General features: G+C 38.7%; 1 protein-coding gene across 1 annotated transcript in view; it reads left to right on the top strand.

Moving 5' to 3' along the window:
• Positions 1-26,599, top strand: part of LOC129003227 (zinc transporter ZIP11-like) — a 76,511-nt gene that overhangs the window by 41,601 nt on the left and 8,311 nt on the right. The window contains exons 5-6 of the mRNA XM_054431520.1: positions 17,423-17,521; positions 18,903-19,061. Of these exons, the coding sequence (XP_054287495.1) occupies positions 17,423-17,521; positions 18,903-19,061 (258 nt within the window). The remainder of the gene's footprint in view (positions 1-17,422; positions 17,522-18,902; positions 19,062-26,599) is intronic.

Genomic DNA, 26,599 nt, shown 5'->3' with positions numbered 1-26,599 from the left:
CGAGTCCAAATTTGCGCTCTAGAAGGCAGTTTTTTGTTTTGGTATGCAAATTCAAGTAGATATTGAAACAGTTTTTTTCCTTTGTAAGTTATTTCAGTGCACATAGTGATTATCTTAAGTGAATAGGCTATAAAGTTTGTAAAGTCGCAATACATTTAAGATTTTTTCTTGCAGAAAACTTTCAGTCATGAATCATTTTCAAAATATTGTACACACAAGGGTTTAATCTATTTTAAATTTCCAACCAATATTATATCGGTGTATTTCTCTATATGAATGTTTCAGGATATCAACAAATGCTTGTGTTATTTTGTTTGTTATTGCAATGCAGATAACACATGTATTAATGTATATCCGATAACTGAACTCTGCAGGTGTACATCTTTATTGTTAGTCCATGAATCACTAATGTGTGTACGAAAATAGTTTGTTTGCATATCGTGCATATTCGCAGTAATCTTATAATTTGTGCAACGTCGGAATAAAAAGAGATAGAGATAGAGAGAGAGTAAAGAGAGAATGTTCTGACCTAAAATAAATTGAATTTCTTTTCCATCGAATACGATCTGTAAGCAAGTAAATCTGTCTACATAAACATATTTGTACCTGCCTGGAACATATTTTACTAGAAGTGTCTTGATTTTTTAGACAATTTTTACCAAACACTAAATCCTATGCTTAAAGATTCTTTTGCAAGAAAAAGTTTATTCACTTATACTGATTCAATCATTGTCATTCTACATTTAAGAACTCTGGTTTTCCCTTCAAACAGACACTGTTTTCAACATGTTTATAAATAAGTGTGATTTCGATTTTCTATTGGTCAAGTGGTTTGCGTTTCCCATGGCAATTTGTGGCCACGAAAACCTCTTTAAATGTTTCAATTAGTAAATTTAATATTCGACGCCAAACTATTTAGAAAGCCAACTCATTAATTTTTGGTACGTGATTTTGTTTAAAACTAAGGGGAAAAGAAAAAAATCTATTCGCAAGCTGAGTTTTCTCGGTGTTCAATGAAATAAAGGTTTCTTTTGGTCTAGTAAAATTAGTTTACAAGTTGTTATAAGATATACAAAAACGACAATTTAGTAAAAACAAATTTGCCAAAGATTAATATTAATAAAAAGAGACAAATATGTGTAAAATAACTCAACGAATCTTAAGCCTGTTGTCTATAATGTAACGGAGCACAGGCAACATTCCATCGCCAAAACGGACGTCGGCGCTTTTCATCAGCATCTGCTGATTGACATCATTAATTTGCTGCCTTTCTGATTGTGCAAACAGTCTACCGCACCGCCGTGTATTCAAAAATGTAACCTTTTACAATATTTTACTTTTGAAATACAGTATTACTGATATAACTTTACTCGATTCCTTCCATTACTAATGGATCTATGACGTGGACGCCCGCGGGGAGTGCTCGGAACCTTGATCCTGAAGTCCAGGTTCTTATTCCGGCATACGTCAATTGGCAGTTCCACATAACGTCGGGGACCCCAGCCAAAGTTGAATAGGTCCGCCGGTCCACCTATCAAAATGAAGATTTAGCAAACAGAACAGTATCTTTATTTTGTATTTCCTGTTTACAGACAACTTACTCTTGAATTATACCTGTTACGTTGCGACTCTAATATAATCCTAATCCTAACGTCCTGTAAAGCTGAGTGGGTACATCTGGTGCTATTTCGAACCTGAGAAAATTCATTTTTTGATGATTCGAAACTGGACCCATGTGGTCCTTGGTCATTTGGATTTTAAAAGGTCCTGACTAATTACACTCAGGTGCGAATCTAATCAAGGAGGATATCTCGTCTGGGAGATCAAACCCGTAGCATCTAGAGCGCCGCAGCTGGAGGGAATTTTATTTTTGGGTTTGACGGTTTTTCAAAACAAAAAGAACAAAGTAAACTGGACACACTTAATTTGAACTGGAATCTAGGTTTACGTTTTCAGCAGAGTGCGCATAGCGCCGTGTGCAGAGTGCGCATGAGGTGAACGGCCACGTCCAGTCTCTGCGCTACTCTCCACTCGCATTCCTGCGCCGTTCCCAGCTCCGTGACCTTCGCTTCAAGGTCGTCGGCCTCGGCTCTGCCAGCGGCCTCAGCCACCCGCATCAATGGGGAGGATTGGCAGGCAGAAGAAAAAGAAGGTAAGGGTAGTGCCGGGAGTGAAGAAATGCAGAAAGGTCCGACCTTTGTAGGTGTGAAGTACCTACCAGAAGAAGGCAGATGGAAGAAAATGAAAATGGCACAGGAGTGAGTTTTAGAAACAAATATGTGAGTGGTCGTTGAGTCAATTGCAAAATCTAGTCACAAGGCTAAAAAATACCTCCCTTGCACTCTTAATTTGAGCATTGAATACATATATATATACTTTTTAGTAAAAAAAATTACATGGCAGGGAAGTCTGTAATGTATTTACTTAAAACACTACTCCAAAGCAAAACAATGCACTGCATTATGTACTGGTACTGTATATGAGAGAATTAAAGAAACTGAAGCTTCCAAAGACACTCAAATGCCTGCAATGAGCGTCTGGACAAATATTTTCATACTCCAAACTCAAAGAAGAAATATCCCGACGAACGTAAAATTTCTAAGTTAAGAGTAAACGAGTATTTACATGATCAATGTATTTTCCAATGATGGGTGGGAAAGAGTGTTGAATGAACATGGGTAAACACAAAGCACCCCACGTGGAATATAACTATTAACATTGACTATATATACCTACACTGTGTATTGCTCTGATGCCCTTTTTGGACCTACATTACAGCGGGTTAAAATCTATATTGTTGTACAGTATTATATTTGTCATGGATCAGTATAGATGCCAAGAGACGGTATGTTGCACGCTGCACCAGATGAAGGATGTGTGAAGGTCGCTGACATTTGAGTTCCAAGAATGTCAGACCGGACCATCCGGGTCAGCGTTGTCCATCTGGACGTCTGGTCTCCGGTCATGGTGTCGTCTCGGAGATGGCAACACGTTCTTCTACCAACCTTACAAATTTATGGTCCTCTCGTGCCGGATATTGACGTCAGTAACTGAAGAATGAGTTTCTGCGCTGAATAAAGGAGTGTCGTACTAGTTTTCGTTTTAGGATTGGAATTTCTTTGAATTAAGGATTTGAATTAAGCACGACTAAGTATATTGTGTGAGATAAAGAGCTGCAGTTTATCAAAAAGTAGAAGCTTCTTCCAGAAGATTTTTAGAATCACAAAACGAGCACAATTTCACGGCCAATGTTGTCAACACTTGTTCATTCGCTATGGTAATTTTGTGAACAATCTCTGATTGTAAAAAATAATTAATAGTGTTCAACCAGACACATTGCTATATAGGCTACTTGGAAGATGAAGATATGTTCGAATGTCCCCATAACAGATCAAGTGCACGGCCGCTACGGTAGAGTCGGCCACCGTAAATGGCGCGGAATGTCCGGCATTCACCTCGGCTCGGCTCGTGCCACTCAGGCGGGTTGCTGTTGGTTACAGTTCTAGATTGCGACAAAGACCAGAGCGGTGCTTAGTACACTGTTGGATAAAGCATGTCAGCTGGTGATTTTTTTACAAGAATTCAAGAATGGTGCAGTCATTTTAACTAGATAACGTTCCCTCATTAGATGTTGATTTGCAGTAGGATGTTAGACGTTGTCAGATAACTTGGCCTCTCTCTCCCGAAAAAGGATGAGAAGATGCTGGTGTCGGTTCAGTGTCGACCAACGATCACATCGACGGTACTCGCAATTTTCCCTCAGTAAATCCCCGACTTGCAGTCGGTTGCTGTACGTTGTGCGTTTACTTGGCCTCTCTCTGCCAGGCAGGATGAGATTATGCTGGTGCAGTGTCGACGGAAGTCACTCACCATGTTTCCTCAGCAGATGTTGACTTGCAGTCAGGACACGAGTAGAAAATTTAAGAAAGCAGCGGCTACACTTGCCCGATTCGGTCCGGTCCTCCAAACTGCGGAACAATGCTTCCCATGTTTTTAAATGGAGGCGGCTACACTTACCCGATTCGGACCGGTACGGTCCGGTTCGGCGCGGAACAATCGTCCAGGCAGCATTTATCCGCATTTAGCAGCGGCTACACTTGCCCGATTCGGTCCGGTCCGGTTCGGTTCGGTCCGGCCCGAATTTGTGAGGGGTGGCTACACTTGTACGAATCGTTTCGGTCCAGCCGGAAGAGGTAGCTACACTTGTATGATATTTTGGAAGACGCACACGAGCACGGGGCACAAGTACAGCATTACAGAACGTGTTTAGTCAGGATAGATTAACCGAATAGGCACGGTAGGCACGTGTCTAGGGTGCGAGGCAATTAGCTTTTTTGAGGGGTGCCAAAAAATGAAAAATTAAAAAAAATTGTGGTTGTACTTGCATGCAATCTCGGTAAACTTCCTATAATCCCTCGCGGCCGTGTAGACATTGTAATCGTCTCCGAATATTGCGACCAAATTCAGACTATTTTCAGCGGTCGTGTAGACATAATTATCTTCTTCCATGATCGAGGCAATATATGAACATAATTGCCTAAATTCTGAGGCCTATACCCTACAAATAACTATTTTTCCTAATTGAATTCATCACTTTCGTAGCCGAGTGCTCACGGAACCACCCGATCCTCATCCGAAATTCGGGAGTAGGTGGCTACACTTATCGGATTCGGTCCGGTCCGCCCCGAATGCTTCCGCCAAAATGCGGATGAATGCTCCCTGGACGATTGTTCCGCGCCGAACCGGACCGTACCGGACCGAATCGAGTAAGTGTAGCCGCCTCCATTTAAAAACATGGGAAGCATTGTTCCGCATTTTGGAGGACCGGACCGAACCGGACCGAATCGGGTAAGTGTAGCCGCTGCTGGCAGACGCATTCGGGGCGGACCGGACTGAATCGGACAAGTGTAGCCACCTACTCCCGAAATTCGGATGAGGATCGGGGGGTTCCGTGAGCGCTCGGCTATGAAAGTGATGAATTAAATTAGGGAAAATAGTTATTTGTAGGACATAGGCCTAAGAATTTAGGCAATTATGTTCATATTGCCTCGATCATGGAAGACGATAATTATGTCTACACGACCGCGGAAAATAGTCAGAATTTAGCTGCAATATCGCGAGACGATTACAATGTCTACACGGCCGCGACGAATTATAGGAAGTTTACCGTGATTGCATGCAAATACAACCAACATTTATTTTTATTTTTATTTTTTTTCGCCCTACCGTGCCTATTGGGTTAATCGGCCCTGTATTTCTGTACTTGTGCTTCTTGCTCGTACTTGTGTCCTCCCAAATATCGTACAAGTGTAGCTACCTCTTCCGACCGGACCGAAACGATTCGTACAAATGTAGCCACTTTTCACTAATTCGGGCCGGGCCGAACCGAACCGGACCGGACCGAATCGGACAAGTGTAGCCGCTGACTTGGCCTCTCTCTGCCAGGCAGGATGAGATTATGCTGGTGTAGTGTCGACGGAAGTCACTCACCATGTTTCCTCAGCAGATGTTGACTTGCAGTCGGTTGCTGTACGTTATCCGTTTACTTGGCCTCTCTCTGCCAGGCAGGATGAGATTATGCTGGTGTAGTGTCGACGGTAGTCACTCACCATGTTTCCTCAGCAGATGTTGACTTGCAGTCGGTTGCTGTACGTTATCCGTTTACTTGGCCTCTCTCTGCCAGGCAGGATGAGATTATGCTGGTGTAGTATCGAAGGTAGTCACTCACCATGTTTCCTCAGTAGATGTTGACTTGCAGTCGGGTGCTGTACGTTGTCCGTTTACTTGGCCTCTCTCTGCCAGGCAGGATGAGATTATGCTGGTGTAGTGTCAACGGTAGTCAAGCACCACGTTTCCTCAGTAGATGTTGACTTGAAGTCGGTTGCTGTACGTTATCCGTTTACTTGGCCTCTCTCTGCCAGGCAGGATGAGATTATGCTGGTGTAGTGTCGACGGAAGTCACTCACCATGTTTCCTCAGCAGATGTTGACTTGCAGTCGGTTGCTGTACGTTGTCCGTTTACTTGGCCTCTCTCTGCCAGGCAGGATGAGATTATGCTGGTGTAGTGTCAACGGTAGTCACGCACCACGTTTCCTCAGTAGATGTTGACTTGAAGTCGGTTGCTGTACGTTATCCGTTTACTTGGCCTCTCTCTGCCAGGCAGGATGAGATTATGCTGGTGTAGTGTCAACGGTAGTCACGCACCACGTTTCCTCAGTAGATGTTGACTTGAAGTCGGGTGCTGTACGTTGTCCGTTTACTTGGCCTCTCTCTGCCAGGCAGGATGAGATTATGCTGGTGTAGTGTCAACGGTAGTCACGCACCACGTTTCCTCAGTAGATGTTGACTTGAAGTCGGTTGCTGTACGTTATCCGTTTACTTGGCCTCTCTCTGCCAGGCAGGATGAGATTATGCTGGTGTAGTGTCGACGGAAGTCACTCACCATGTTTCCTCAGCAGATGTTGACTTGCAGTCGGTTGCTGTACGTTGTCCGTTTACTTGGCCTCTCTCTGCCAGGCAGGATGAGATTATGCTGGTGTAGTGTCAACGGTAGTCACGCACCACGTTTCCTCAGTAGATGTTGACTTGAAGTCGGTTGCTGTACGTTATCCGTTTACTTGGCCTCTCTCTGCCAGGCAGGATGAGATTATGCTGGTGTAGTGTCAACGGTAGTCACGCACCACGTTTCCTCAGTAGATGTTGACTTGAAGTCGGTTGCTGTACGTTATCCGTTTACTTGGCCTCTCTCTGCCAGGCAGGATGAGATTATGCTGGTGTAGTGTCAACGGTAGTCACTCACCATGTTTCCTCAGTAGATGTTGACTTGAAGTCGGGTGCTGTACGTTATCCGTTTACTTGGCCTCTCTCTGCCAGGCAGGATGAGATTATGCTGGTGCAGTGTCGACGGTAGTCACGCACCACGTTTCCTCAGCAGATGTTGACTTGCAGTCGGTTGCTGTACGTTGTCCGTTTTCTTGGTCTCTCTCTGCCAGGCAGGATGAGATTATGCTGGTGCAGTGTCGGCGGTAGTCACGCACCACGTTTCCTCAGCAGATGTTGACTTGCAGTCGGTTGCTGTACGTTGTCCGTTTTCTTGGCCTCTCTCTGCCAGGCAGGATGAGATTATGCTGGTGCAGTGTCGACGGTAGTCACGCACCACGTTTCCTCAGCAGATGTTGACTTGCAGTCGAGTGCTATACGTTGTCCGTTTACTTGGGGCCTCTCTCTACCAAGCAGGATGGTTTTATGCTGGGGTAGTGTCGACGGTAGTCATGCACCACGTTTCCTCAGTAGATGTTGACTTGAAGTCGGTTGCTGTACGTTATCCGTTTACTTGGCCTCTCTCTGCCAGGCAGGATGAGATTATGCTGGTGTAGTGTCAACGGTAGTCACTCACCATGTTTCCTCAGTAGATGTTGACTTGAAGTCGGGTGCTGTACGTTGTCCGTTTACTTGGCCTCTCTCTGCCAGGCAGGATGAGATTATGCTGGTGCAGTGTCGACGGTAGTCACGCACCACGTTTCCTCAGCAGATGTTGACTTGCAGTCGGTTGCTGTACGTTGTCCGTTTTCTTGGTCTCTCTCTGCCAGGCAGGATGAGATTATGCTGGTGCAGTGTCGGCGGTAGTCACGCACCACGTTTCCTCAGCAGATGTTGACTTGCAGTCGGTTGCTGTACGTTGTCCGTTTTCTTGGCCTCTCTCTGCCAGGCAGGATGAGATTATGCTGGTGCAGTGTCGACGGTAGTCACGCACCACGTTTCCTCAGCAGATGTTGACTTGCAGTCGAGTGCTATACGTTGTCCGTTTACTTGGGGCCTCTCTCTACCAAGCAGGATGGTTTTATGCTGGGGTAGTGTCAACGGTAGTCACGCACCACGTTTCCTCAGTAGATGTTGACTTGCAGTCGAGTGCTATACGTTGTCCGTTTACTTGGGGCCTCTCTCTACCAAGCAGGATGGTTTTATGCTGGGGTAGTGTCGACGGTAGTCACGCACCACGTTTCCTCAGTAGATGTTGACTTGCAGTCGAGTGCTATACGTTGTCCGTTTTCTTGGTCTCTCTTTGCCAGGCAGGATGAGATTATGCTGGTGCAGTGTCGACGGTAGTCACGCACCACGTTTCCTCAGCAGATGTTGACTTGCAGTCGAGTGCTATACGTTGTCCGTTTACTTGGCCTCTCTCTACCAGGCAGGATGGTTTTATGCTGGGGTAGTGTCGACGGTAGTCACGCACCACGTTTCCTCAGTAGATGTTGACTTGCAGTCGGTTGCTGTACGTCGCCTGTATGATTATCACGGTAATTTCCCTCACACCCGCGTGTGTCGCACTTTACCGTCGATTGTCTCGGTCAGTTAACGACATCCCTTTCCTATACAAACCGGAGTCATTGCCTTCCTATTACAAGTCACACTCAACTAGTTTTAATCGCTTCATATCCATTATAAACTCCTCCACAAATTTCATGACATCTAACGTGCGAAGATTTTGACAACTTTTAAAGTCTAGCGAACTTGGCTTTATATTTTGTCGGTTAAGATTTACCAACAGGGTGCAGCACTATTATTTGTTTTGCATTTATCACAACTACAGCTCTAGCAGCAACAAAAACTGTGATACGCAATGAGAACTGTCAAAGTAGGATTTTTTACAGTTATGTTTATGTTTTTAATTTCGTGAATAATTTGTGATATTTTGCAAACTTTTAATAATTTATATTTCTCTATTGTTTAGTTGAAGTGGTAGAACATTATGACTATGGTAGATGTGTAATACTATGGTATACCGTAAATTTAAATAAGGAAATTTTATCAAACTGTGTCCTCCCCCATTGAAAATGCAAATGCAAAGCTCGAGTATAACTGCAATAAGCGTTTTATACTTATATGCCGACCCCGTACGAAGGACGGGTACTCTGCTAGTACACTATAAGTGTATATGTAAACTTGATTGTTTATAAACAAGTCATGGCGCACTATCCTTCTGACACTGGTTTATGGATTACGCATTGTGAGCTCGGCTCGGATCAAATTCATTGCAGCATACCAAACACCACAGGAAGTTCGGACCAAATTTGATTACAATGTTTCTAGTTTGTATCCAGACGATGTTGAACGTATCCTGATCATAATTTCTGAGACTCCGACGACAAATAGCAAACAGCATTTGCTGGTCTCGTCTGAGTCACAGTTATGAATGAAGACTCGGTGACCTTTGCCCCTGGAGGTCAATGACCTGCGACTGGTTCATTCACAAGCGACATTCCACCATCAGCGCGGTGGGAACTGAGTGCGCCGTCCCCGTGACATGTTTTGGTGAAATTTGTCGGGGAGGGGTGAAAGTGGAATGATATAGGAAAATGTAAGTTGCTAGAAGAAGATAAATAACACACGAGTACAGTAAACGGGTTGTTCGTTAATTTTGTCTTTGTGTATCAAATTCAAATTCAAATTCTTTATTTGAGAATATCGAGACTGTTTCGAATAGCTGAGAGATTCCGTAGATTTTAGGTATGTGTAGTGTACTTTTATACATGAATAACGTGGAGTAAAGATTATTTTCCGAGTTATACAGGGTGATTTAAAAAATCGCGGACATAATTTCCGTAGTGATTCCTTGTGTCAAAACAAGAAATAAACGTTCATATAGACATACTGTCATATCTCGTTCCGTTTAGCGTCTGTCTGTATGTGAATTTCAAAAACATTCATAACTTCTTAACGGTTTGAGCTACAGCGTTGGAATTCTGACAACATGTTCATCTTATTGGCTGTATTCTTTGTGCCAAATATAAATAAATATCCTCAAACCGTTCCAAGCAATCACCACGTAAATGATTTTCTTATTTTTAACACCATGTATAAAAGTGATGGACAAAAATGGCATTCTCTTGGAAGTTTGATACCAAACTATGGTAATTCCATTTTTGTTTGACTATTGATAATACAAGCGAGAAATGCGAACTTTAATTACGCCGTGCTGATTGGCACTTTACTGCAAAAAAGTGGAAAATCACCAGTTTTTAGATGAAACATTTATTGTAACAACTGCTATATACTCGTGCTTCGCTACGGGAATAAGACGCGAAATAGAAGAATGTGGTTCTTTAAATTTGCCGTATGAACTAATTTCACACCCATCACTCACTTTAGAATAAAAATTTGACTTTATCGCATAGTAAAAAAATTTCTTTTGTCTACAGTTGTCCCAGAGAGGGGAATTTTGGTCACTATAATTATTTTGCAGAACAGCCGATTTCTCAACATACCTTACTTTGTCCACTTTTCTGGCTAATTTGTTTTGCTCAGTTGTCATCCAGAGTGAGGAAAGGTGGTGAACAGTCACTTAGGCGTACTATTAAACATAGGTAGTTACTTTGCGTACGGCTGTCCATTGGCGTGGCGACCACGCCTGTTACGGATGTGGCCCCACGAAAAGCTTAGACCTGCTTACTTTTAAAATCCTACTTATCGAAGTCATACAAAAGAATGTAACAACATACCGTAGTGTAGCAATAAAATTGCTGTTTTTATTTTGACGTTTCATGAGTTATTGATTATTGAGTTATTCGCTAAGTCTTCAATTTTAGTCAAGCCTCTTTTACCTGTAGCCACCCATTATGTACATTTTACAGAATCGCATAACACTATAAGCAAAGTTCCCACAAAATTGATAATAGACCCCCCTTTGATTAAACATGGCAACTTTGTAACCCAGGGTGTCAGAGCCCTAGGAGGGTTTCAATAGGCCTATGTCCATCAATAGCATATTGGCTCTATCCCTGAAAAATGTCAGCTCCATCGGTCCAGTCGTTTTCACGTGATTGGCCTCACAAAAATCCAAACTGTCACATTCATAATACACAGAAATCATCCGTATCCTGTCCAATCATCACATTAGCAACAAATGTTTGAAGTGACGTCGCCACGGATTTTCGGCTGAATAGTTCGCGACAAGTCGCTTGTTCTAGACCAGTCTGCCGACAGTGAATGTGGATCGACAGTTTCCTATGACACAACCATAGCTATTGCAGGAAAGGGGACAACATCAAGTTGGAAAACACCAGGACATTATATACATTTTATGTTAAAATCATTGTGGGTTATAAAATACAACTCTAATGAAAATTCTTTGTAAGCATGATATTCAAAAGTTTCCTTAACACCGTTTCATTCTTATCTTAAACCAAAGTGCGAAACAAAAATCTACGTGACCTACTACTATCCTACTACTCAGTTTATACTTCCTGCTTATCTTGATACTTACTTACGTACTTGATACTTGTAGGTATCCCATTAGTAGCACGGATGTGCCATGGTCGTCAAAGTTTTGGCCTATTCTTGATTTAAAAACTCTTCTACTGAGTAGTAAGGCCTAGTTGTTAAATATTCTTAAAGCTTGGATTTAAATTTTTCCGCATCTTCAATTTCCCTTATGCCTGCTGGAATTTTATTGTAAATTCTTATGCATGTAGGTCTTGGTCCATCTCTCACTAAACTGGATGAAACTTGTGGTACATGTAACATTTCCTTATGACTCGTTGAATAGTTATGGATTTGTTGATTTTTCGGGAAATGTTCTGGCTTCCTTTAACTGTCACTGCAGACTCAAGAATGAACAGAGCAGACAGTGTTAGTATTTTCTTGTGTTCGTAAAACTCGCCCACCCACGAGTCAAATGCCCGCCCTTCTGTTTTACTGAAGTTGGCTTAGTTTTTACAAATTTTGGTTGTTTTGTGCCTAATCAATCAGTTCAGTGGTTCGGACCAAAACTGGAAACTCCACTCTCGAAAATACTTGAGTGTTTGCCAATAACAGATCATCCACCTACCGGACATCCTTTCAACGGCGTTGTCCACTAGTTGACCACAACACGTGTGTTCTCGATCCCTCGCATTAGTATGTGTGAAAATGTATGTGACTTTTGCAATTACAAACACAATTCATAGCTTGTTCACTGTTTACAATTTATTAATTCGGTAGATTCGTGATTTCTCATATTTGTTTATTTGTTGCCGATTGTTTTTGGGCATTTTTTGTATCGAACCAAATGAGTTATTTCTTGTTCTCTGTAAATAATTTTGAATTTTTATTTGTCAAACGGTTTATTAATTTGAAGTGTTTCCAATATGTCTCACCAACTTCAAGAAGAAAATAGTGTTTGTAAATAATACAGTATTTTATTAGCAAAATGTATTTGTTTATTTTTAAATTTTATATTTTAATACAATGTAGTACTTAATTACCTAACGTTTGTATCAACATTTTTTAAACCTTTTGAGTGTATGTTTCCAATGGTTAGCCGACTCAGTAACGCCTTCAAAAAATTGCTAGGCCAAGTTCCTGGCTCGTAATCTCGTAACTCGGCTTCAGTACATTAATGATTGAGTGTTTTAGCTGAAGAAGTTTGTACAAGTGATAAACCTGTACAGCTGATGTCACCCTAGAGTTAAGAAGAATTACATAATACTAGTAGTATACAATATCTATGGTTGCATACAAAATATCCGGGGCATTCTCATTCAGTAAACAATTGAATAGTTTATTTTAGGATAAGTTATTTTCAGAATAATCACCGTGTGAGTATTCAATAAGCCGTTGGGAACTACGCCCCGCGAACTTTCAAATAGTTGCGGATGTATTTTTGGGAACATCAAAGGGAAATGTAGACTGGAATGCGGACCAGCATTCCTACTACGCGACAATGTTGTCGGTTCTAACCTGGGGCTCTACGCAAATGACGGAGATATTGGTGTGGAAGCTGAGCTTGTGAGGAAATAAAGATGCAAAATGATATGTGTAGTACCACAGTACCGTACTAGAGAATGCTATGACCAGAGACAATAATGATTTGGATATTTAATAATTTGGACATGGATATTTTGAAATTACAAGCTTCGAAGAATTAAAGCAAACATGTTAATTCAAAATGTAAACAATTAATCTTAATTTGCTCTATCTAAATGCTTTTCTTACCTACTCGGGATTTACCGAGTCAATGAAAATACCTTTTACAATATAACAATATAGGGCCTACTATTTATGTATCTGAAGGACAAATAAGTAAACTTCTGTTATAATCGAAAGGGGTTTTACTATGGTATTAGAATAAAATGGGGAATGTGCTTGTGGCCTAGGCTATGCTGACTTGAATAAAGTTAATTCAAAGAATTATTTGTCGAAATTAGGTTTGTTTACAAATAACGGCAATGAGAAAATGTTTAGAAGAGAAAGCTCTTATCTTATAGTCAGAAACTAAACTTTGTCATTAGAAGAGACAAATTCAATCAACATTCTTCGTCGTTTTTATTACAGAATTTTGCCTTCTGAGCAACATTTATGCACAAGACATGTCTGATACGCATCGTTAAAAGCCTACGTTTATTGGAACGAGTTCGCGAACCAGCATGATCGGACTGGGTACGGGGGTTTTATGATGAGACATTTGTTTTGTCTTTATAATTTTTGGTCTTCTAAACAGATAGACAAAAATTGGGAAGAGTTTTGTATGATAGTGACGGAGAACATTTGAAATTGCCAGGTTATTTGTTTAGAATAAGTAAACTGCTGTAGTTTGCTTGTTTATACTTACTTACTTGTACTTGTAATACTTGTAGTTTCCGTCCGTAGTCCAGGGCAGGAATTGGACAGGTCAATAGGTTAAGGTATAATAATAATAAAAAATAACTTATAATAAGAAAATGTATTATAAGTTATGGATATATTTTGATATAACTTCCATTATATTCATTTTATTCTAAGCTATTACTATTTTGCTAAAAACGCACTTCATTGCCTTCCCTGTAGCAACCAAAAGTTATTTAAATAGGGAATAAATCCTTTTAAATTTCAGGAAATATTTGATAGAAAATCGAATCAGGCAAATGGAGTTTAGCAATATGGACAAATTTGGTCCATCAGGGGTATTGCTTATTCTCTTAACTGTTCCTAGGCCACTTGAAAGCTGGCTTGTGGCGCCACAATGTTAGCAGAATCACATTACATTATATGGCTATCTACAAACTTTGACCGGTGACGGAGACTTATATGAATGAAGCCTCCGCTGTAGTGGCCTATGACCTTGACCTTACCTGATAACAGAGTCCGCGGAGGTGTCCGTCCTCAATATGTGACCTTGTATTGATAAAGCTCTGATGAATGATTCTCAAACTGTTGAATGGAACTGTTTAAACGCCACATTAGTTTTAAATAACCAAGCTGTTTCTGCTTGTTTATTTGGGCACGTCTGAAGTGCGCCCATCCCCAGGTCATTAGTAGGGGTTACCCCATCCCTCTCGAACAAGTACGCCATTTCCAGTCAGGCAAACGAAATATGCTTACTGGGTTCTTTTGCTTAGGTATTAAAGAATATTGTCATTTAAAGTTATAGACCTATTGAGTATTTATTTTATGTAATGATTAATGATTATCTTTATAAACGTTTGTACCCAACTATGCGAGAGTCGTGTGGTTGTATATATTTCATGTACGCATATCTCTTGTTTTTATTTGATTTAGAATTACTTGTACAGTATATAGATATTTAATGTTTTGAGTATTATATTGATATTGTAACATTAAATACTCAAATTAAATACTGCAGGATCTAAGGATTAAGGAATATGTCGGCCTTAGTCACAAACAAGACTATAAGATCGTGCCACTCATCCTACACTCATCTCCATTCATAATTGGCTTAAAATACCTTGTCCATTTCAATGAAAAGTATAAAAAGTATTAACTCAATAAATGATAATTTATTAACTGAGAATTACCGATCAAAAAGAAACATTGTTGAACATAAAAAGATTGAAATTTGAATGAATGTTTATTGTCTACTAGCTGGCCCGACAGACGCCGTCCTGTCCTAATGTGGTTTTATGTCAAATGCTCGTTCATTTTCAAGATGAGCTCTTTCGCTTGGCTCAATCACGTCCTGGTTTAAGTTGAGGCTAGCTCGTTCGCTACGCTAACTCGCCTCCAGGTTGAAGTTCGTTCGCTACGCTCACTCACCTTTTGGTTGCAAATTAGCTGTTCTCATAAATTAAAAATAAATATAGTGCTGCACCCTGTTGGTAAACCTATTAACTTTTTAATGCTATTGAACATCACAGAATCAAATTGTTTAGTTGAACCAGCTGTTAAGATTCTTTAATTCCATTTAAATATGAGTACTCATAAGGTTAACATGGTAAACTCCAGAGCCACTGGGGCGGAGCCCTATTGACGGATCTGCACCAAACTTCACACAAACCATCCTTGAATAATGCTTAATAATGCCTGAAAGTTTCATTACAATCCGTCGAGCGGTTTTGGAGTCCATAAAGGACAAAAGTATAAAAAGTATTAACTCAATAAATGATAATTTATTAACTGAGAATTACCGATCAAAAAGAAACATTGTTGAACATAAAAAGATTGAAATTTGAATGAATGTTTATTGTCTACTAGCTGGCCCGACAGACGCCGTCCTGTCCTAATGTGGTTTTATGTCAAATGCTCGTTCATTTTCAAGATGAGCTCTTTCGCTTGGCTCAATCACGTCCTGGTTTAAGTTCAGGCTAGCTCGTTCGCTACGCTAACTCGCCTCCAGGTTGAAGTTCGTTCGCTACGCTCACTCACCTTTTGGTTGCAAATTAGCTGTTCTCATAAATTAAAAATAAATATAGTGCTGCACCCTGTTGGTAAACCTATTAACTTTTTAATGCTATTGAACATCACAGAATCAAATTGTTTAGTTGAACCAGCTGTTAAGATTCTTTAATTCCATTTAAATATGAGTACTCATAAGGTTAACATGGTAAACTCCAGAGCCACTGGGGCGGAGCCCTATTGACGGATCTGCACCAAACTTCACACAAACCATCCTTGAATAATGCTTAATAATGCCTGAAAGTTTCATTACAATCCGTCGAGCGGTTTTGGAGTCCATAAAGGACAAACATACAAATATACAAACATACAAATATACAAATATACAAACATACAAATATACAAATATACAAACATACATTGGATTTTATATATATAGATTAATTTAATATTTATTAATGTTTAATATTGATTTAATATTAGTATAGGCCTATATTATACAGGGTGAGTCTTCTAAGCTGTCCTAAACAGATTACAGACGAACGGCTTGACATACAGAGATGAAACAAAACTTTTCCCCACTAATTCATACCCAAGGAACAACGTAAAAATATATTTACAATTTTTAAAATACGTGTTCAAGAAACTGGGGGTCATGGGTTCGAATCTCAGAGTTTTCAAATGTAAACATATGTCATGTTATGCATCATTTTAAAGCTCTACACTAGACAAACAATTTAGTGAAAACAGAACTCATTTATCTTTGTCCGTTTCAAAATGGCGGCCATTTTTATAAAAAATATTGATACTTACAGAATACCACTGTATCTTGACAACCACTAAACTTATTTTCGTTCTGTTTGAAAATTCTTAATCCTCGTAGGTTCAGCTTTAATTTGATATACGACAAGTCAACATTTTAAAAACTAAATATTTTTTCTATGATTTTAATTTTTTTTTGTAGCCTTGTAAATTAAAATTTTTAAATGGCATCATTTGTAAAATTGTGTATCATTTTTAAGCTCTTGTAAAAACAAACAACTTTTAAATTTAAACCTACCGTCTATCTTTGGTCGTTTTCTAGTGATTAACGAAAAACTCCAATTGCCCATATAAAACTCATGTTAAACGCACAGTATCATGGGAATAGTGTATCTGCATCCACTAATCTTCAGTACTGCACGTTCTGGACAAAGATAAATGAGTTCTGTTTTCACTAAATTGTTTGTCTAGTCTAGAGCTTTAAAATGATGCATAACATGACATATGTTTACATTTGAAAACTCTGAGATTCGAACCCATGACCCCCAGTTTCTTGAACACCCTGTATTTTAAAAATTGTAAATATATTTTTACGTTGTTCCTTGGGTATGAATTAGTGGGGAAAAGTTTTGTTTCATCTCTGTATGTCAAGCCGTTCGTCTGTAATCTGTTTAGGACAGCTTAGAAGATTCACCCTGTATACTCAGGATTGGTAGAACATAGAAATGTTTTGAAAAAAGTTCTTTTGTAGCAAATTCATTGGTATACCTATTATTTTTGCTGGACAAATGTTATGTAGTCTTAAAATTTATGGGATTTTAGTATCTCTTTTTCTCTGGTTGGAGCATTTACCCTTTACAGCTCCTCCCCCCCCCCCTCTGTAAAATGGTCAAACTCCTACGATGAATCCCAACATCTTTTGTCCAAACTGCTAAAAATTAAACAAACCAAATAATGTACTAGTTAACTTGACTTTTATTTTATCATATTTACTGTTTGTATACTCTGAGGAAAATATGGTCATTAGTTTATTTATCAGTATCATGTCAGTATATGACTATTGTTGTTTCAGAAATCTGGCCATAGGCATAGGACTGCAGAACTTTCCTGAGGGTCTGGCTGTCAGTCTGCCTCTGAAGACAGCTGGCTTCTCAACCTTCCGCAGCTTCTGGTGAGTTGATATAAATATGATTGTCTACGTGGCCGAGTAGTTATAGTGCTTTTTTCAAATCTGAAGGCTACTGGTTTGATTACAAGTGGTATCAATTCTGGATACATTTGTCATTGGGCCATAAAGTAACGGTGCCGTGCTATCCAACAAAGATTGACGTTAGATACTATCAAGACAAAAAATACCAACGGTATACATTCCCTATTTAGGTCTGTTGGGAAAACACAGTGCTGCAAACCCAACGTCACAAAGTTCATTATAGCCTAAACAGTTCAACTTATTGTTTTGCAAAGCTGCCGTTCCTTGTAATTTTAAACTGTCGCTATTTTGCCTGGTGAACCTTTTCAGGTCAGGTTTGCGGTCATTTGTTCTCTTGATTTTGCATTATCTGTAATTGTTCAACAAATCAAATGCAGCACCCCGAATTTAGTTGTTTAGTAATCAAACATTTAAAAAAAGCATACACATCTACTCGTTAACGTTACGGGAAGGGAGTAAAAACATTGACTATAGTGTTACAACACTAGTGTTATATAGTCAATTCCCGTAACGTTTTAGATGTATAATATACATATCTTGTAAATTTTAATTGAACTTGGTCATTTAAAGCAGACTTTTCAGTAACTAGCAGATTTTTTAAATGTGTGGAGTAGATGTGTAGGCTTTTTTTAAATGTTAACTATATAACATTTAACATATAACACTAGTGTTAGCCTATTATAGTCAATGGTAAAAATATGTCTAATAACACTCGAAATATATATTTTTACATACCATCTTTACCAAGTTTGACACAAGTAAACTTCTCATCCCATTGTAAAGTTTGAAGCTTGTTTTTCATGTCTAGTTCATGTTGGTGACACTGATCGCTAGTGTTGATAAAACTTTGTTCCTATTATTTTTTTATTATTTTTTTTTTTTTGTTAATTTAATGATTTGTGCTTTACTGTTGTATAACTAGGGACGAGTTATTGCTTATTATTATATTGTTTTATTTGATAAAACGAGGTTTTAAAAAACTAAAGTAACAAGAAACAAATTGTAAACAAAAACATGATTCCATTGTCACCCTACAGAACTAACAATAAAACTGTCTTCAGCAGCTGATCCATAAAGATACAAATCTACCAAGGAAGTATGTTTAATCTATGATTATAGTATTATCTCATGTCACTAGATCTAGTTTTATCCACCACCCATATTTTAAACTGAGATAATTGGTTTAGATTAGTCATTTGTCAAAAATAATAAGACCAGGAACAATTTTAGCTCTACTAAATAAAGCCTTGCCTACAAGTTGACGGACTAATAACGAAACACAGTGATAATTTAGGAATTTAACTAAATGATGTATGTTTTATTATGTTTGTTTAATTGTTAGGTATGGCCAGCTGAGTGGCATGGTGGAGCCTGTGGCCGGTCTGATAGGAGTCTTGGCCATTTCTCTGGCCCAGCCTCTGCTGCCCTACGCCTTGGCCTTTGCTGCTGGGGCAATGATCTACGTAGTCTTCGATGACATCATTCCAGAAGCTCATTCAAGGTTTGTACTGCAAGACAATGTTATGAAAGTTAAATGATTATTTAACCACATAAATTTCTAAACACATCTCTGACGAATTTTTGATTTTTGAAGAAAAATGATTGTATTGTTGAACTGGTGAAAATACAGCAAAGCACTTAAGGAATACATCTTTGGACAAAACACAATTAAACTGAATTGCAGTAGACTCCCTCTTATCCGGACTCCTCGAGACCGAGGCCAGTCCGGATAAAAGGTTTTCCGGTTAAACTGACGTCCCAAAAAACTTGTAAAAACAGACTGTTTACTGTGATATTCGACTTAAATTTAGGAGAGCATTGTATTTAGACACGTGATCACGGGTCTCAAACCTTTCCCACTAGAACAGTCGTTTCAGTACTGCCCACTTCCTGCCGATCTAGTCAAGTTAAACCAATGTGCTGATAAAAATTGTCCGGTTAAGAGATGTCATTTCCGCCGAGTGTAGTCCTTCTATAGTAGTCTTTCTACATCCAAAACATTTTGTGGATATTAAAAGAATAAATCATTTAGTATAATAAAGCCTTGTTGTACGTTTAATGGTCGCAGAGAGAATTCAACAAAACCATTAATTTAAAAATTTTTGTTATTCTCATGGAGAAAAAGTAAACTGTTTTGGTTTGCTTACTTATGGATTTACAGTATTAATCATATTTGGCAAATTTCTTTCTTTCATACTAAACTTTCTCTAAAAACATACTGTACTACCATCCCTGTAGCAGCAAATCTAAGGCCAGGGCCAGACGAGGTGTATCATCCGTGTATTCAGACAACACATTGAATCAAATGGGAGTGGCTACACGAGGGGAAGTTAAGCCGCGATGGAGGGATGACACACACAGTCTTATGAGAGAGAACATACGATACGGATTGACTACGTGATTGGAGCTCTTCTTCCGTAAAGGCCGCTACACACACTAGTACATCGCTTATCAACCAGAGCGATCTGGTTGACGAGTGACTAAGTTGATGGTTGAACGTTTTATTGCTGGGGGCCACAGAATAGGATATCAAACACTTTCAATCAAGCAGGAAATCAATTAAAATTTGGTGGGGATAGACATTGTGTTTGGTTCTGGTTCGAGCTTAGTTGCACTTAAGCCTACCTAAGTGTGTACCTAAGAGACAACACCATGCCCGCCGACGAAGAGGAAATAGCTGCCGAAGTTATGATTATGTTTAATTTTGGGAAGCAGAGAAGAAGAAAGGAATTGTTTAGAAGATTTTGGGTTAAAGGTTGGCTTCAACGTAGTAATAGTTACAACCACATAACACTCCTACGAGCTTTAAGGCTTGAAAATTCTCAGGATTTTAAGAACTATTTACAGATGACAGGTGACAGTTTTTGTCATACTTAGCAACCAGTGACGCCCGTGACACCTCACATTGAAAAAAAAGGACGCCAGATTGAGACTTTAGCATGATTTCGTTTTGTCAGTTCATTTTTAGTTGTATTGCGCATGCCCAAGCCGTCTTTAGTTGATCAACTTAATCGCTGAACCCTACACACCTTTGTTTTTTTGAGAATTCTCATTGCCCGGCGATAAAATTGATTGATCCGCAACACTGGAAACCAAAATGTCGCCTGGCAACCTACAAATCGCCGTCAATCTGATTGATAGGCCCCCGCACACACGGCGATATTTGTGCTATTTGGTCGCACGTCAACCAGATCGCCGGTTGATAAGCGACCGGGTGTCCTAGTGTGTAGCGGCCTTAATATTTGATATGGACAAGTTAATAGAACTGGTTGAAGACAAGCCATGTTTGTAAGACAAAAAGCTCAACAAAACTTGGAGAGACGCTGCCAGGAAAAGGCGTGGCTTGAAATTTCCGAATTATTTTATGAAGACTAGGAATTATCATTGGGAATCGCATGTGCTCGTAAAAGGTCTGAAACACAAATGGTTTATCTGTTATGAAGGTATGAACCCATTGATTTCTGTTAACCTTTGGTTCCAGCTCACCACACGCTTCTAATGCACTAACTAATATAAGCGTTTTGTACAAGACTACAACGAGAGAATGAAACCCGGTTTTAATATAGTACGTAGGCTGGGAAAACCCAACAGGAAGCGGTTCATCCACTCCGCATGGCCAGACACCGACCGTGCGGCCATATTGTTGTTAGCAACTGTTGCAAACTTCAATACCATAGTTGTATAGAGAAGTAAGGTACAGAGGAAACTTGCTTATGGGACGACTGTGCGCTTTCAGCTCTAGTGTGTTGTGTCAGAAATATACTTGTGAGGGAACAGGGTCTTCCTCCACTGTGAGCGTTGTAGTACATGAGGGGGTTTGGACCTTACCCTAGACACCAGCGACTAGTGCTAGACACCTCTTGAGTGTACCATTGAATGTTTCCTCTGTACCTTACTTTACTTCTCTCTTCTAGTGGTTATGGGAATAAACCTTTTGAATTGCTTAACAATGAAATAAATATGTGATATTATAAAGTATAACCCGCTAATCCGAGACTTATGAGACTGGAACCATGGTCGGAACAATGAAAAGGTCGGATTTTCCAAGGAGCATATTTAATGACCAAATTAATTGCTTAACTGGCATTTATTGATTGCGGAAGATGATGATAATGTTCCTGTAACCACAGAGACGATTAGCCACGATTTGATTTAGCCATGATCATGGGAGAATACAATGACGTTTCCTTGACTCTTGGACTCAATCAATACTTTAGCACTATACCAGAAGATAGTTGTTTCCGTAATAGCGGGAAATGTTCAATGATTTGCCTGAATTGCAGGATACGAAAATGATGGGTCCTTTACCGCAGGGTATATTAATAAGTTTGCCACGATCATAGATGGATCATTAACAACAATAAAGTTTCCGTGATTGCTGGGGACAATTATGATGTCCTTGTAAGTTCAAGAGATGGTTAATATTTTGTCACAATTGCAAAAGACGATAAGATGTCTACCAGATCGCAGAATGGTTGGGATATTGCCACGATCGCCCAAGACATTGATGATCTTTTCCGTGACCATAGGATTTGTCTAGGATTTTTTCACAATTGTGATCATGTATTTTCTGACCGTAAGAGACGTTCAATATTTTCCCATGATTGCGGAGGATGTGGAAGAATGTTTCCATGAACTCGAAAAACGATGATGTCGGATTAGCAGTGTTCAACTGTAAACAATTTGTTCATTAAAAAAACCCTGAAAAAAACACCTACTAATCTTAACATGTTTCATCATTTATATAATCTAAATAAAGAAACAGGCCTATTTGTCATGTTAAATGGTTAATTAGAATTATGGAAATAAATTATATAATGTTACTTCTACTCTAATTTACAATTAATTAGCCTAACAATAATTGTCTGTAGGGATAAAAACTTAATTAAATTCATACAAAACAGCAGGTGTGAATTTGATATGGTAATTAAAATTGTTAGTGTCAGTGAGCCTAACAGGCAATTAATTGTATATGATTACACTATGGGATGGACTTCAGATAATGTTGATTTGCGTTTTACATGCAAACATTGAGTGTTGTACAAGACTTGGATCCTAATGATTTGTCTGACGCACGCACACAATGGAAAAGTGCTATATACAGTATTGAGGATTGAGTAGGTGTAACAAATTTCTGTGGACGATTCTATTACCATATTCTTTGTGCTGGGACCTAGGTCTAGAATTGCTCTATTGTTTTTAATTAGTGACCCTAAAAGCCAATAACATAATGAGTTGAATTTTTTTACTCGCTGTAGGCCTACACAAGAACTCTTGTGAAATTCCTATCGTTCATGAAAATTAAAAGTTTTTGAATATATTAGTGATCAAATTCATTCTGGACCAAGGGAAGACTAGTAGGGTTTTCAAATCAAGATTCAAGGCTTTTCAAACACATTTCTGAATAAAAAAAAAAATTACAATCAAATTTGCATAAAAAAAATTAAATTTTAATTTACAACCGATTATTTTTACTGTACTATCATTTACCAAGCTACTAAAAGTGCTGAATCATAGTCTTCTCTAATACACATAAAATTACTGTACCTTTAATAATTCTATAATCTTCTGTGCTAGATGAGGCTACGGGTTGAATCTTTGTTTGAATGCAATATGTTGTCTCCCATCCATATAGAGAATAAATGAACTACTGAAAATGGCGTATATAAGGATATATCTTACTGATTTTTATGATTTGTTATTATATACTGTACTTATTTTTTCTGGTTAAAAAAATGTAATTGAATTAGCCTACTAAGGTTTTTGTTCTTCAACAGAGATTTAAAAGCTCAGCGAAAAAGTTTTCAAAAACATTTCTTGCCGATTTTTTATTGTTAGCATATATAACCTTTTGACTAACTAAAATTCTGTAAGTTTTTATGCTAATGATACTGTGACCAAACAATATAATTGACCTACCTCACATAATTATTTATGGGTATATAAACTGTGTTTGTCATATTTAAATCTTGTCATAACTCATAGTAGGCTTATGAGTATTTGAATTCATAAGAAAGTTAATATAAATTAACTTTACAGTTGTGTTTGTTCTATAATGGAAGTTTTTAAGTAGGACTGATAAAAACACAGGATGACAAAACGCCAAATATTATCGATGTACTACTAAGTTACCTTTATTGAACATTTAAACGGTAAGAATTGTTATTGACAATGAGTTTACAAAGAGTGTAAAGCAGAAAGCTAAAATAACAGTAGTTTTTAGGGAGAATTGTATTTGCCATTTAAAGTTCAACCAAATCAGGGTTATAGTTAGTTGTCCTGATCCTTAGAATTGTTTTCAGTTCAAAGGTTCACTTAGTTTGGAAGATCTGTATTAAGATAGCTCAATCACTAGGCACATGCTAACACTAATTTTCGCTTATTGGAAAAAAGTGTGAGAGAGGTGACAGGGTATCAGGGTATCCAGTCAACCAGAGCACTGAGAATTGTACTTGAATTCTGTACGGACCAAGGACTACAATGATCACAAATAGCCAATAAGTCTAAATCCATTGACGCGTTCCATTGGTTCTCTTTTAATATCATAAGTAAATCACGATCAATGGAGACCATCACAGAAATTTTACTAACACCGCAAGAGATGTTCACAGCACAGTGCAGTCGCGATCGCGATAGACAATTGTAGTATCTCCGAGCTGCAAAATATGCTCACGAGTGTTGCCGTAATCGTGAATGACGATCGCGCTATCACAAAGACCGCAACATTTACTTACGGGTATTGCCCAGTTGCCGTGATTGGGAATGACGAATGACGTCAAATTATTGCCGAGACCACAACATTTACCTATGGTTATTGCAGCGACTGTGAGTGACGACCAAGATATCGCCAAGTTGCCGCGATCGTCCGAGACCAAAACATTTACTTACAGATATTACGGCGATCCTAAACAGCCAAGATATTCACTGAGACTGAAACATTTATTTGCGGGTACCGCAACTTTGACGACAATCAATTTATACCAATTATAAAAATAATTATTTCCCAGTAAGCCTTCATGGGCACCTTCCAGCTATTTCCGAAAAATAATATGTGTGGATGCTCTGGAAGGTTCCAGATCGGGATTACATCAGTTGAGTTGGTTGGTAGTAATGTAGATTTTGTTAATTCACAGTCCTGTTTAAATGAAAATAACCTTCATCTCTCACCAATAAAATTTTATTTTCATTTGGACCCAAGTTTCTTCTTTTAGTAAGCAAACTCTTCACTTAAAGCAAAATCAGTTGCCCTAAGTTGTTGGACAGTGAAAAGTTTGTAGGGGTGGAATTATATTTCTTTATGTAACAATTTTCTAACCGTTTCACGATTGATTCCGTAGCTCACAAGCGTGATGAGTAGCTAATTGTCATGAAGTTCTATCTACCGCTACCCTCGCCCTCACCCTGGTTTCTGGTGTTGTTACACTGTGTCTCAGACCAGGATGCTTCTTATCTAATATGTTTCTAGTCAGTGGCGAAGCCAGGATTTAGTTTTGGGGGGCCTAAACTAACTGGGAGGGTAAGGATACACTCTTTTTTAGGGGGGGGGGGGCTAGAACTCCCTGGAAATGTCGGTATTTTAAGGTGCTAAAATGTAGTTTATAACACCTCTGAAGGCTCTGAAGTAGAGAATAGTCACGGTGTAATACCATTAGGAGTTAGTTGCCCTTAACTGTTCGGAAATCTTTATAAACAAGTTAACAAAACTACACTCAATTTGTATTGACTGCTTTAGTGACTTGTAGAGGTAGAATAAAGAATATGGCGCCTTAAAGCCAATACTTTGTTGCAAGTCAGTTATGTACTAAAGGTGTGACATCAATGGTGTTTTGCGTTGCAGCCAATTTTGAACTAAGAAAATTTGCCGGATACAGCTGATTTCACAAACTTGAATCTATATCTATAAAAAAGGAAGTATGTATGTATACACCCTATGGACTCCGAAACAGATTGTAATGAAACTTTCAGGCATTATTAAGTATTATTCAATGGTGGTTCATATGAAGTTTGGTGCAGATCCATCCAAACGGCCCTACCCCAGTGGCTCTGAAGTTTCCCATGTTAACCTTATAAGTAATCGTATTTAAATTGAATTAGAAGCTTAACAGCTGTTGCAACTTAATAATTTGATTCTGTGATGTTCAATAGCATTAAAAGTTACAAGGTTTACCAACAGGGTGAGAAGCACTATTAATCGTTTAAATTTATGACAACAGATAATTTGAACTAAGCAGCAACCAAAAGCAGTGATACGAAATGAGAACTGTCAAAGTAGGATTTTTACAGTTATTTGTTTTTGATTTAATAAATAATTGTTGATACTCTGCGAATAAGGTGTTTTATTTTTAAGGGCATAATTCGTAAACATATTGACTCTCTTTTTTCCTATTTGTTTATAAAAATCTATTGTTTTAAGAAATAATGTTTGGAAAACGAAGGAGCCAGTTAATACTTTTAGTGGATTACTTAAAGTTTATCTACATACATTTGTGTCTTTGTTGTCTTTTTTTTTATTAATTACTCAAGAGACAATTAAGGACTCATAAAACTGCATGCTACTGATTCAAACTGACAAAACTGTATGGTAAATAAGAAACAATATTTTTAGTGCAGACAAACCATTTGTGGTTTTTGCACTTTTGTAACCTATGTATTGGTAATAATTGTGTAAATAAATTTCTTGACTGATTGATTGATTGATTTAATACAGTAGATCTATGGAACATAATAATTATTCTCTTCAGCATTCACTTCCCGTTACAAAGCACGGGTATGACGGCTAGTATAATATATAAGTTCCTAGTTTCACGTTCACCCCTAGGCTCACGACTCAACGGCAGAAATGCTCTCACCAACACTTCCCTAGGCCCAAAGCTACGGTCCAAGATCTCACCAGCTTCACCTGAGGGAACTCTTACTTTGAAAGAACAATCGGAGTTGTGCCGAGTTTTTAATTGGATGCACTCACTGTCCGAAACGCCTTTAGAAGCTAAGAAGTTCAATACTTAGTCACTTGACACATCTGGTGAAACTCGATACAAA

Source organism: Macrosteles quadrilineatus, unplaced genomic scaffold (genome assembly GCF_028750875.1).
Source record: "Macrosteles quadrilineatus isolate MER2022 unplaced genomic scaffold, UCM_ALF_1.0 Scaffold_9__3_contigs__length_116548681, whole genome shotgun sequence".
NCBI lineage: Eukaryota > Metazoa > Arthropoda > Insecta > Hemiptera > Cicadellidae > Macrosteles > Macrosteles quadrilineatus.
Note: the sequence above shows the minus strand (reverse complement) of the source record. Positions and strands in the feature narration are given on the sequence as shown.